The sequence below is a fragment of the Oncorhynchus mykiss genome, chromosome 5 (genome assembly GCF_013265735.2).
Source record: "Oncorhynchus mykiss isolate Arlee chromosome 5, USDA_OmykA_1.1, whole genome shotgun sequence".
Lineage (NCBI taxonomy): Eukaryota > Metazoa > Chordata > Actinopteri > Salmoniformes > Salmonidae > Oncorhynchus > Oncorhynchus mykiss.
In genome coordinates, this window is record NC_048569.1 from 32403799 (window position 1) to 32417573 (window position 13775).

At 43.9% G+C, this 13775-nt stretch overlaps 1 protein-coding gene across 10 annotated transcripts in view; it reads left to right on the forward strand.

Annotated features, from left to right (window-relative positions):
• The first annotated feature begins 699 nt into the window (after window positions 1–699).
• The window catches only part of nup214 (nucleoporin 214), an 80608-nt gene continuing 67532 nt past the window's right edge, over window positions 700–13775 (forward strand). For all 10 annotated transcript variants that reach the window (XR_005051718.1, XR_005051715.1, XR_005051716.1 and 7 more), the window contains exons 1-10: window positions 700–903; window positions 5486–5681; window positions 5805–5959; window positions 6148–6346; window positions 6452–6522; window positions 11740–11803; window positions 11935–12038; window positions 12233–12339; window positions 12543–12609; window positions 12868–12994. Coding sequence is in view for 5 of the 10 variants with exons in the window: in XM_036977289.1 (XP_036833184.1) it covers window positions 862–903; window positions 5486–5681; window positions 5805–5959; window positions 6148–6346; window positions 6452–6522; window positions 11740–11803; window positions 11935–12038; window positions 12233–12339; window positions 12543–12609; window positions 12868–12994 (1132 nt within the window). In the remaining 5 variants the exon portion in view is untranslated. The remainder of the gene's footprint in view (window positions 904–5485; window positions 5682–5804; window positions 5960–6147; window positions 6347–6451; window positions 6523–11739; window positions 11804–11934; window positions 12039–12232; window positions 12340–12542; window positions 12610–12867; window positions 12995–13775) is intronic.

Genomic DNA, 13775 nt, shown 5'->3' on the forward strand with positions numbered 1-13775 from the left:
TCACTTGTTCACCATTCACCACACAATTCATCCGACATGCTTCAATCACTCCAGAAATATTTTTCATCTCTTCAAAATTGACTTCCCACGAGACGTCAGATATAACCCCCTTGAGGGGTAGCCTGACACACACGACACTTCAAACTTGTCAAATCGGTTAAGACACAATGCACGTTCCCTCTGATCCGCAGAAGCACAAAAAATCTAAACAAGCCCACATCTCGTGATCCTTACAGCCTTCACTTTACCCAGCAATCTCTCCACCAGTTTGAATAACTCAAATGGTTTATTTAAGATTGGTACTCTGCTCAGCTGCTCCTCATTAAGAAACAGTACTCAATACAAAGGATCATTCTCATCAATGTACACTCCTTTGCTTTGTTTTCCATTATTTTGGATAATACTCCAATTCTCCTTGATTCTACAGCCATTGTATTCCCGAATCCACTTCATCATCCGATTCCGCCATCTTTCCATCGGCTCTAGGGTTTATGATCGACAGTAATGTTATGCTGTCCCGCTCTTCTAGTCACCTTTCCCCAGTAATCTGACTGCCAAGGCCTTTTGAGATCATGTAATGTTGGATCATTGATTTACACTTCCAAATTTGAAATCATTGAAGTCACGTCACATGTGAGTCTTAGGCCGATTACTCTTGTCTGAATTGAACAAGCAAACCAATCGCTCTGGGATGAGTTATTCTGCCTTGCAGATTTTGTGCGTCACTTCCTTATTGTATTTCGCAAATTCGAGCGCGGTATGATTTCGTTTCATGTGGAAAGGAAAGGCTAGAACCAGCCCGTGTATATTTCGTAAAGTTCTGTTGTAGCTAAACTAATTATATCTGCTGTTAATTTCAAAATGAGTGAAGACCCTGACTCTCCTCCCGAAAGGGAAATGAAGGTAAGGCAAACTATTGTAGCTACGTAGCTAGCAAGTTAACAAGCTTGTAGCATTAGCTTGCTAGCTAGCCTGTCAACTAGCTAGTGTTTCTGCTAGTTAGTTAGATAGCGATCTGGGGATAACCTTCCAACTGAAGTAACGTTAAGTTATTGTCTGTTTCTTACTGCCCAATTCTCATAATGTTACTAGCTAGTAGTTATCCTATATTTTAGTCAAATATGGCTAGCTAAGCCAGACTCAACTAGCTAACAACAAAGTCATGAACATGACACAACTAAACGATGTATGGATTAACAAGTGTTTAGCTAGCTAGCTGTATACATTTGGGTGTCTTAACACTGACTTTCTTCAACAGTAACTAGCTATGTCAGATCATTAGCTACCTACAAGCTAACTAGTTAGTTACATCCATTTATGAATGCTATTGTGCTCTACCTAAATAATATTGTTTTTGCTATTAGTAGCATTTATTCTAGGAGGCATTCATTCAGCTGCTAGCTATCCCAACGTAATTTATTTCCAAATCCACCTCGTCCTGTCAACAATATTTTGTTGTTAACATAGTCAAAATGGGCTTTACGGATATTAACCCTTGTGTTGTTTAATGGGTAAAAAAAGAAGACCGCCACTATGTTTAACAGCAGAGAAAACCCCCGAAATGATATTTTTTCAACTTTTCCTAGAGTGACCCCAACATTTAGAAAAAGTGAAACATCGCCTTTGTTCATATTTCCATGAAGGCTGTACACCACCATGGTAGGGCTGGGCAATATGGCCAAAATATATCACGGTATTTATACAAATTTAAAAAAAGGTTGGTATGAAGGTATTTTTAGTTTTTGAATAATACAAGTTCTACATTTGCTTTATGGGTAGTGAGTGATCCTAGGGTGGCAACACATACAACACACACAGTGATTTCAATGTGTCTTGCTCCATTCTGATTGTTTTATACTGTTCAATTCAACTTCAACCAAAACAAATTTCAGCATTTCTGCATTTCCTGCACTATATTGCAGTGGTGAAAAAAGTACCGAATTGTCATACTTGAGTAAAAGTAAAGATATTTTAATAGAAAATTACCCAGTAAAAGTCTAAAAGTATTTGGTTTTAAATATACTTAACTATCAAAAGTAAATGTAATTGATAAAATGTACTTAAGTATCAGAAGTAAAAGTTTAAATAATTTCCTTATTTTACCCCCCTTTTTTCTCCCCAATTTTGTGGTATCCAATTGGTAGTAGTATTGTCTCATCGCTGCAACTCCCGTACAGACTAGGGAGAGGCGAAGGTCAAGAGCCATGCGTCCTCTGAAACACAACCTAGCCTCACTGCTTCTTGACACAATGCACATCCAACCCGGAAGCCAGCCGTACCAATGTGTAGGAGGAAACACTGTACACCTGACGACCTGGTCAGCGTGCACTGCGCCCGGCCCACCACAGGAGTCACGAGTGCGTGATGAGACAAGGATATCGCTGCCGGCCAAACCCTCCCTAACCTGGGCGATGCTGGACCAATTGTGCATTGCCCCATGGGCCTCCCGGTTGAGGCCGGCTGCGACAGAACCTGGGCTCAAACCCAGGATCTCTGGTGGCACAGCTAGCACTGCGATGCAGTGTCTTAGACCACTGTACCACCCGGGAGGCCGGCACCATTTTTTAAATTTATGGATAGCCAGGGGCACACTTCAGCACTCAGACATAATTTACAAACAAAGCATTTGTGTTTAGTGAGTCCTCCAGATCAGAGGCAGTAGATTACATGGGATGTTCTCTTGACAAGTGCGTGTATTGGACCATTTTCCTGTCCTGCTAAGCATTCAAAATGTAACGAGTACTTTTAGTTGTCAGTAAAAATGTATGGAGTAAAAGGTACAGTATTTTCTTTGGAATGTAGTGAAGTAAAGTACAGATACCAACAACAACAAATATTAAGTAGTACTTGAAAGTATTTTCACTTAAGCATTGTTTACTAATGGGGAATGCAGTCAGGCCATCAAGGTGCTTCTGATGACAGTCCCCCCAGTACTCTCTTTGCTGAAGAAATTAGTAATTGAGAAAGTGTGAAATTCAGTGCCCAACAAGTCTTAGATCAGATTTTTTTTAGATGTCCAGGAGGAACAAGAGAAGAATGATTTAGATGTGCAGGTGGTATCTGAAGAAGAAGATGGGGAAGAATACAACCCAGAGTGCAATGCATCATCTTCAGAAGAAATCCCCCAAGCTGAAAGAGAGATGTTTCTGTCAAAGAAAAATAAAATAACATGGTCCTTGTCACCATATGACAACCAGGGCAGGATGGCAGCACAACATGGCATGGTCCTTGTCACCATATGACAACCAGGGCAGGATGGCAGCATGGCATGGCATAAGGATGACTACAGGGCTCACAAGACATGCAGTTGCCCATGCCCAGGACATCACCTCTACATGTTCATCACACAAGCCATCAAAAAAAATCATCCTGGAGATGACAAATTTGGAGGGTTTCCGTAAATATGGAGACAATTGGTAAAGGATGAATGAGATTGGCCTGCATCCCTACATAGGGCTGCTAGTCTTAGTGGGTGTGTATAGGTCCCAAGGTGAGGCTACATGTAGTCTCTGGAATGCAGAGAGTGGAAAGGTGAATGTGCCACGATGCCACTGAAAGTCTTTCACACTTTCTCAAGAGTGCTGCGATTTGATAACCGTGAGTCAAGACCTGCAAGACATGTGAGAGACAAACTGGCGGCGAAAAGAGAGGTCTGGGAGAAGTGGGTGGAGCGTCTGCCATACCTCTACAACCTTGAACATGAAGAAACAGCGGATGAGCAACTGGTTCCATTGAGGTACATTTTTATTTTCATATCTGTAATGTAAGTAATTTTCACAGTTAATTTGATTATATATTGCTGTAATATCATTGATTTATGTGATTGTTTTCTGTGACACTGATACTAAATACTGATAGTAATCTCTTTTGTCAAAAGGTCACTGTCCTTTCCGGCAGTATATGCCCAGCAAGCAAGCAAGCAAAGTATCACATCAAGATGTGGGTGGTCTGTGACACACAATCCATCTACGCTTGGAAGATGCAAGTCTACACAAAGAAGCTGACCAGTGGAGGCCTGGAGAAGAACCAGGGGATGCGGGCTGTGCTTAATGTGACAGATGGACAGAAGGGGCACAATATCACATGACAATTTCTTCAACTCTTATGAACTCAGCCAGCAGCTCCTGAAGAGGAAGATCACCATGGTTGGCACAGTTAAAAAGAACAAGCCTGAGCTCCACCCTACACTCCTCTCAACAAGGGGGAGAGAGGCCATCTCATCAAAGTTTGCCTTCACCCCACCACCACTCTAGTTTCTTACCTCCCAAAGAGGAACAAGAATGTGGTCCTCCTGAGCACACTGCACAAAATGGCTGAGATCAGTGATCGTGAGGACAGGAAGCCAGCCATCATCCTAGACTACAACCACAACCAAGGAGGCGTGGACAACATGGACAAGGTGATTGAACTTACAGCTGCAGCAGGATAACTGCCCGTCGGCCCCTGGTCATCTTCCATAACATAATTAATGTGTCCTCATACAATGCCTTCATGATATGGAGCAAGATCAACCCTACCTGAATGCCTGATAAGCGGAACAAGAGGAGGGTGTTCCTGGAGCAGCTGGGAAAGGCACTTGTAACCCCACACATTCACTGAAGGGAGCACCTCCTCCCCACAGCAGCCTCTGCAGCGCTTGTGAAAGCTCTTCAGGGGGCTGAATCTTGTCCTGATCCACCTGAGGCTGGGGCGGGCAAGAGGAGGAGATGCCAATTCTGCCCCCCAAAGGAGGACTGTAAAACAAATACTATGTGCTGCACATGTGAGAAATACATCTGCAAAGTCCATGCACACACACTTGCTTAATGTCCTACATGTGCTAATTAGTTGATAGATGCAAAACAGAAATGTGAAGAACATAAATCTATCTTATTTATTGTTGTTTATGCACTTTTTGGCTGGGGGCAATGGTTAAAAAATGGGAGAAGACTAGTATTTTGTAGTTGAATTCGTCATTGTACAGTATATAAGAATGTATTACCATTTTGCCAAAAAAGTTCAAGACTATTATTGTTTCCCTTCAATAAAATGCATTCAAAACTACTTTCTGCACATGTCTGTTACTTTCTTAGGCCATACTAGTGCTATCTCTTGTTAAAATTGTAGGTTTACACCTATGCAGTACCTTTAGCAATAACAATTATGATCCTCTACTTTAGTAAAGAAAATAATTATGACAGATGTATTGTAATAAAATCAAGTGGTGTCCACTGATTTGAAATAAATTCTTTCTGCATTGTGAAGAGGGAAAACCCAGATATTCACAACGTTTGAATTGTTTCTTCATGCAAAATAGATTTGGGGTTTAAAATTCAGTTAAAATGCTTTATTTTAGGGGTTTAGTGAAGGCGGGTCATTTTTTTTTTACCCTTAGGACAAGGGGAGAATACAGAATGTTAAGATTAGACAAGGGTTAAATGAGTAGCATACATGAGACTAAATTCAGTGCCATCACAGTCATGAAGTATTCTATTATTTTATGCAGGATTTTCAGTTCCGGCAAATGAAGAAAACCCGTGTCTTTGATTCACCTGATGACCTGCCGAAGGATAGATCAAGTCTGCTCGCCATCTCCAACAAATTTGGACTGACATTTGTCGGACTAGACAGAAAGATCAAGGTGTACCTCACAGGGGACATCCTAGCTTCAGACAAAGTTGATGGAAACTCCAATGAAATAGGTAAGATTTTCTGTACATAGGTCATTCTGTCTCGTACAGTTTTCCTAAGCAATGACAGTTATGACGTGCCTTGGCCAATGTAACTTGACTTTACTTTTTTCTCTCAATCTTACTCTTTCTCAGTTGAGGGGATAGCAGCCTTAGCTGATGTTCATGTGGAGTTGCCTGTGCACAACCTGGGACTCAGCAGTGATGAGCTCACCCTGTCAGTCAGTGGCATGTCAGAAGCATCAGGCCTGTCACTGGCCTTCTATGACGTCCGCACCTTCATCAACAAGGTGATTAACTCTCATAACAACCCCCCCACTGCTAATGGGGTGGTACGGTTTCGTCATGGTGAAACAGAGTTCAGAGTTCTTTGATATCGTTTGAAAGCACATCAAGACTAGTCACCCCAACTTCTTCAGTTCCATATTTTTCCCACACACCTAATCCCCTCACTTCCATGGCTGCCCCCTCTCTCCAGGCCCGACTGCAGAAGTTGCCATTTGCGACTCTGCAACTGAGAGCCGGCCTGGGCATTATTGTGCAGGACCTCAAATGGAACCCTGTGCAGGTGTCCATGCTGGCCACCTGTCTGTCTGACGGCAGCATGATGGTGCTGGAGGTCACAGACAGCGTCACAGTGCAGGCCCAGCTACCCGCCACGGCGGGCATCACCTGTGGTAAGTGTGACATAGTGTGTAATAACTTTGAGGAATACATTTTTCATGTGATTGGAATTTTATACAATTTGCTTTCGCTTTTTGTCATCTTCTCCCTTAATACAGTATGCTGGAGTCCCAAAGGAAAGCAAGTAGCAGCAGGAAAAATGAATGCAACAGTCAGTCAGTATACTCCAGTAAGTCTGTACCAACAACTCTCAGTATAATACATTAACAACGTTAGACACACTTATTATTCCTGTGAAGTCTGGAGTTTATGATGTATTTTGCCCACAGGAGGTTGGTGGCACCTTAATGACTGGAGCTGAAATAGTGGAATGGTATTAAATATATCAAACGTGTGGTTTCCAGGTGTTTGATGCCATTCCATTTGCTCCGTTCCTGTGATTTACAGTGCCTTGCGAAAGTATTCGGCCCCATTGAACTTTGCGACCTTTTGCCACATTTCAGGCTTCAAACATAAAGATATAAAACTATATTTTTTTGTGAAGAATCAACAACAAGTACAATACTCGTACTTCCGGCGCCGACAGAGATGGCCGCCTCGCTTCGCGTTCCTAGGAAACTATGCAGTTTTTTGTTTTTTTACGTGTTATTTCTTACATTAGTACCCCAGGTCATCTTAGGTTTCATTACATACAGTCGAGAAGAACTACTGAATATAAGATCAGCATCAACTCACCATCAGTACGACCAAGAATATGTTTTTCGCGACGCGGATCCTGTGTTCTGCCTTACAAACAGGACAACGGAGTGGATTCCATGCAGCAACCCAAAAAAACGACTCCGAAAGAGAGGGAAACGAGGCGGTCTTCTGGTCAGACTCCGGAGACGGGCACAGCGCGCACCACTCCCTAGCATTCTTCTTGCCAATGTCCAGTCTCTTGACAACAAGGTTGATGAAATCCGAGCAAGGGTAGCATTCCAGAGGGACATCAGAGACTGTAACGTCCTTTGCTTCACTGAAACATGGCTCACTGGAGAGACGCTATCCGAAGCGGTGCAGCCAACGGGTTTCTCCACACATCGCGCTGACAGAAACAAACATCTTTCTGGTAAGAAGAGGGGCGGGGGCGTATGCCTCATGGCCAACGTGACATGGTGTGATGAAAGAAACATACAGGAACTCAAATCCTTCTGTTCACCTGATTTTAGAATTCCTCACAATCAAATGTAGACCGCATTATCTACCAAGAGAATTCTCTTCGATTATAATCACAGCCGTATATATCCCCCCCCAAGCAGACACATCGATGGCTCTGAACAAACTTTATTTAACTCTCTGCAAACTGGAAACGATTTATCCGGAGGCTGCATTCATTGTAGCTGGGGATTTTAACAAGGCTAATCTGAAAACAAGACTCCCCAAATTTTATCAGCATATCGATTGCGCAACCAGGGGAGGAAAGACCTTGGATCATTGTTACTCTAACTTCCGCGACGCATATAAGGCCCTGCCCCGCCCCCCTTTCGGAAAAGCTGACCACGACTCCATTTTGTTGATCCCTGCCTACAGACAGAAACTAAAACAAGAGGCTCCCACGCTGAGGTCTGTCCAACGCTGGTCCGACCAAGCTGACTCCACACTCCAAGACTGCTTCCATCACGTGGACTGGGAGATGTTTCGTATTGCGTCAGATAACAACATTGACGAATACGCTGATTCGGTGTGCGAGTTCATTAGAACGTGCGTTGAAGATGTCGTTCCCATAGCAACGATTAAAACATTCCCTAACCAGAAACCGTGGATTGATGGCAGCATTCGTGTGAAACTGAAAGCGCGAACCACTGCTTTTAATCAGGGTAAGGTGTCTGGTAACATGACCGAATACAAACAGTGCAGCTATTCCCTCCGCAAGGCTATCAAACAAGCTAAGCGCCAGTACAGAGACAAAGTAGAATCTCAATTCAACGGCTCAGACACAAGAGGCATGTGGCAGGGTCTACAGTCAATCACGGACTACAGGAAGAAATCCAGCCCAGTCACGGACCAGGATGTCTTGCTCCCAGGCAGACTAAATAACTTTTTTGCCCGCTTTGAGGACAATACAGTGCCACTGACACGGCCTGCAACGAAAACATGCGGTCTCTCCTTCACTGCAGCCGAGGTGAGTAAGACATTTAAACGTGTTAACCCTCGCAAGGCTGCAGGCCCAGACGGCATCCCCAGCCGCGCCCTCAGAGCATGCGCAGACCAGCTGGCCGGTGTGTTTACGGACATATTCAATCAATCCCTATACCAGTCTGCTGTTCCCACATGCTTCAAGAGGGCCACCATTGTTCCTGTTCCCAAGAAAGCTAAGGTAACTGAGCTAAACGACTACCGCCCCGTAGCACTCACATCCGTCATCATGAAGTGCTTTGAGAGACTAGTCAAGGACCATATCACCTCCACCCTACCTGACACCCTAGACCCACTCCAATTTGCTTACCGCCCAAATAGGTCCACAGACGATGCAATCTCAACCACACTGCACACTGCCCTAACCCATCTGGACAAGAGGAATACCTATGTGAGAATGCTGTTCATCGACTACAGCTCGGCATTCAACACCATAGTACCCTCCAAGCTCGTCATCAAGCTCGAGACCCTGGGTCTCGACCCCGCCCTGTGCAACTGGGTACTGGACTTCCTGACGGGCCGCCCCCAGGTGGTGAGGGTAGGCAACAACATCTCCTCCCCGCTGATCCTCAACACTGGGGCCCCACAAGGGTGTGTTCTGAGCCCTCTCCTGTACTCCCTGTTCACCCACGACTGCGTGGCCACGCACGCCTCCAACTCAATCATCAAGTTTGCGGACGACACAACAGTGGTAGGCTTGATTACCAACAACGATGAGACGGCCTACAGGGAGGAGGTGAGGGCCCTCGGAGTGTGGTGTCAGGAAAATAACCTCACACTCAACGTCAACAAAACTAAGGAGATGATTGTGGACTTCAGGAAACAGCAGAGGGAACACCCCCCTATCCACATCGATGGAACAGTAGTGGAGAGGGTAGCAAGTTTTAAGTTCCTCGGCATACACATCACAGACAAACTGAATTGGTCCACTCACACAGACAGCATCGTGAAGAAGGCGCAGCAGCGCCTCTTCAACCTCAGGAGGCTGAAGAAATTTGGCTTGTCACCAAAAGCACTCACAAACTTCTACAGATGCACAATCGAGAGCATCCTGGCGGGCTGTATCACCGCCTGGTATGGCAACTGCACCGCCCTCAACCGTAAGGCTCTCCAGAGGGTAGTGAGGTCTGCACAACGCATCACCGGGGGCAAACTACCTGCCCTCCAGGACACCTACACCACCCGATGTCACAGGAAGGCCATAAAGATCATCAAGGACATCAACCACCCGAGCCACTGCCTGTTCACCCCGCTATCATCCAGAAGGCGAGGTCAGTACAGGTCCATCAAAGCTGGGACCGAGAGACTGAAAAACAGCTTCTATCTCAAGGCCATCAGACTGTTAAACAGCCACCACTAACACTGAGTGGCTGCTGCCAACACACTGACACTGACTCAACTCCAGCCACTTTAATAATGGGAATTGATGGGAAATGATGTAAATATATCACTAGCCACTTTAAACAATGCTACCTTATATAAATGTTACTTACCCTACATTATTCATCTCATATGCATACGTATATACTGTACTCTATATCATCGACGGTATCCTTATGTAATACATGTATCACTAGCCACTTTATACTATACTATGCCACTTTGTTTACATACTCATCTCATTTGTACATACTGTACCCGATACCATCTACTGTATCTTGCCTATGCTGCTCTGTACCATCACTCATTCATATATCCTTATGTACATATTCTTTATCCCCTTACACTGTGTACAAGACAGTAGTTTTGGAATTGTTAGTTAGATTACTTGTTATTACTGCATTGTCGGAACTAGAAGCACAAGCATTTCGCTACACTCGCATTAACATCTGCTAACCATGGGTATGTGACAAATAAAATTTGATTTGATTTGAAGTGGGACACAATCATGAAGTGGAACGACATTTATTGGATATTTCAAACTTTTTTAACAAATCAAAACTGAAAAATTGGGCGTGCAAAATTATTCAGCCCCTTTACTTTCAGTGCAGCAAACTCTCTCCAGAAGTTCAGTGATGATCTCTGAATGATCCAATGTTGCCCTAAATGACTAATGATGATAAATACAATCCACCTGTGTGTAATCAAGTCTCCGTATAAATGCACCTGCACTGTTCAAGCAATAATATTGAAATGGAAGGAGTATCAGACCACTGCAAATCTACCAAGACCTGGCCGTCCTTCTAAACTTTCAGCTCATACAAGGAGAAGACTGATCAGAGATGCAGCCAAGAGGCCCATGATCACTCTGGATGAACTGCAGAGATCTACAGCTGAGGTGGGAGACTCTGTCCATAGGACAACAATCAGTCGTATATTGCACAAATCTGGCCTTTATGGAAGAGTGGCAAGAAGAAAGCCATTTCTTAAAGATATCCATAAAAAGTGTCATTTAAAGTTTGCCACAAGCCACCTGGGAGACACACCAAACATGTGGAAGAAGGTGCTCTGGTCAGATGAAACCAAAATTGAACTTTTTGGCAACAATGCAAAACGTTATGTTTGGCGTAAAAGCAACACAGCTGAACACACCATCCCCGCTGTCAAACATGGTGGTGGCAGCATCATGGTTTGGGCCTGCTTTTCTTCAGCAGGGACAGGGAAGATGGTTAAAATTGATGGGAAGATGGATGGAGCCAAATACAGGACCATTCTGGAAGAAAACCTGATGGAGTCTGCAAAAGACCTGAGACTGGGACGGAGATTTGTCTTCCAACAAGACAATGATCCAAAACATAAAGCAAAATCTACAATGGAATGGTTCAAAAATAAACATATCCAGGTGTTAGAATGGCCAAGTCAAAGTCCAGACCTGAATCCAATCGAGAATCTGTGGAATGAACTGAAAACTGCTGTTCACAAATGCTCTCCATCCAACCTCACTGAGCTCGAGCTGTTTTGCAAGGAGGAATGGGAAAAAATTTCAGTCTCTCGATGTGCAAAACTGATAGAGACATACCCCAAGTGACTTACAGCTGTAATCGCAGCAAAAGGTGGCTCTACAAAGTATTAACTTAAGGGGGCTGAATAATTTTGCACGCCCAATTTTTCAGTTTTTGATTTGTTAAAAAAGTTTGAAATATCCAATAAATGTCGTTCCACTTCATGATTGTGTCCCACTTGTTGTTATTATTCACAAAAAAATAGTTTTATATCTTTATGTTTGAAGCCTGAAATGTGGCAAAAGGTCGCAAAGTTCAAGGGGGCCGAATACTTTCGCAAGGCACTGTATATTGATTATGCCCTGGTCTAACTCTGCTCTCCTGAACAGGGGCTTCAGGAGAAGAAAGTGATCCCCTGCCCAAGCTTCTACAGCTCTGACAACCCTGTCAAAGGTAAACTTGACACAGTTCAGGCTGGCCTGAAGTAATAAACCTGAAATTGAACATTTCAGTGCCTTTATTTTCCTGCCTGATAACCTTTATCTCAATTATATGTTTTCTTTGTGTTGTCCTTTCTCTGTCAGTGCTGGATGTGCAGTGGCTGAGTACGTTTGTGTTTGCTGTGGCATATGCAGCAGCCGACGGCTGTCCGGAAACACCTCCTGAACTGGTGGTGATCTCCCTCCCTGTGAGTAGTACCAGATGTCATGCATCTGAATGATGATGAGATCATTTTGCAGTGCTAATTGTTCACTGTTCTAATACTAATAAGGTCATTTCACTCAGTGACTGAAATGTTTTCTCTCCTAAATGATAATTTATGGATTTGTCTTTTTCATTATTACTGAAACCATTTTGACAATTAATATTTTGATATGTCAGACAAAGACAGAGAAGAGGGAGGAGAGGTACCTGAACTTCAACGACCCGGTGTACGGCACCTGCACAGAGAGACAGCACCACTACTTCCTCAGCCACATAGAGGACTGGTGAGACGCTCCTCACTCTGCATTCTGCCCTGCCTGTCTGCAGATATTTTTTATTTTCTTGTTTGTAGAAAGTGGCTTTTGTATGCAAACTCAGTTGGTATAAGCTCTGTTCCATTTCCCTCTGGCTCTCAACTTCAGTGTTCGAGGAACAGCTGTGAGGTTGGTGAATCACTTATGCTCATTGTTATTTTTTCTTCGTTCAGGGATGTTGTTCTTGCCGCATCAGCAGCCTCCATTGAAGTCAGTGTCATCGCCAAGCAAGAAGATAAGGTAATATTTGTCAATCAGGCTTGATTCTCACTCTGGGCCTTAGAAACTAAAGCAGTTCAAGGTCGATGTGGATTTCAGATATCTTTGTGCAGAACATAGTCTCATCCATTGGACAAGACATCACCTTAGCATCTTCTGATAAATGATTATGGAATAGTAAAGCCCTAATCAAAGGCCAACTGATATTGATCAATTGAGCCCCTGAGTGTCTATGTTGTCATGTAACCTCTCTGTGCAATGTGCTTTTGTGTTGTTCAGACCAACTGGGAGCTGTGGCTGCTGGAGGATGCCAGCAGGGGAGAGCTGCCTGTCTCTCAGAATAACGACGACACGCTGCCCCTGGGCCTGGCCATCGACTACACCAGCCAGCAGGATATCCACATCAGTGAGTGGTTGCTGCTCTCTCCCCTTCCAGCTTTCCACATTCTTCTGACCCCATTCCAAACCGGTCACTTTCTCCTTGATGGATTTGTAATTCTCCCCTCGCTGAATGAAAGGACTTTGCCATATTGTTACCAGTTCATTCAGATCTAAGAGTGTGGCGTAGGCAGAAAGGGTCAAGCAAAAGAAGCTGGTGAACCATTTGGAATCTGCTGATATGTTTGTCAACAATGTAGGGCTGACCCCATTTCGTCGACTGGTCGATTGTTTGGTCGATAGGCTGATGGTCAACCAAGATTTCTTTACTCGAGCAGTAGCAAAAAAAAAAGCAATACACCTGTCTGAGTGGACTGATCCATTGTGGAAGCCGTGGGGATGGTCCAGTCCATCAGTCTAAGACGTGCTACTGAAATTGTATATTGTTATAATATGTAAGAACAATGGTGCAACACAAATACAAATGATATTATTTTATAACAGATGTGCTTTCTCCTGCGTTGGATAGTGGTCGCTGTCTGCGGTTCTGAAACACATCGGTGCACTTGAATTGGCACCTTTTCCTAGACCATGTTGCAATGTGCATAATAGCACATTTAACCAGCATATTGGCGTGGAGAACAATGCGCCGGAGGCAACAGCAGAGTTAGGAGATGAGAAAATAGCCCTTGTCTTAATTGTTTAAGAAAAGTGAGGAGAGAGGTAACACCAACTTAATTAGGTCTATAATCAAAATCGCCTAACCGTGAAATGTGCCTGGATTTATATCATCATCATCCATATACACT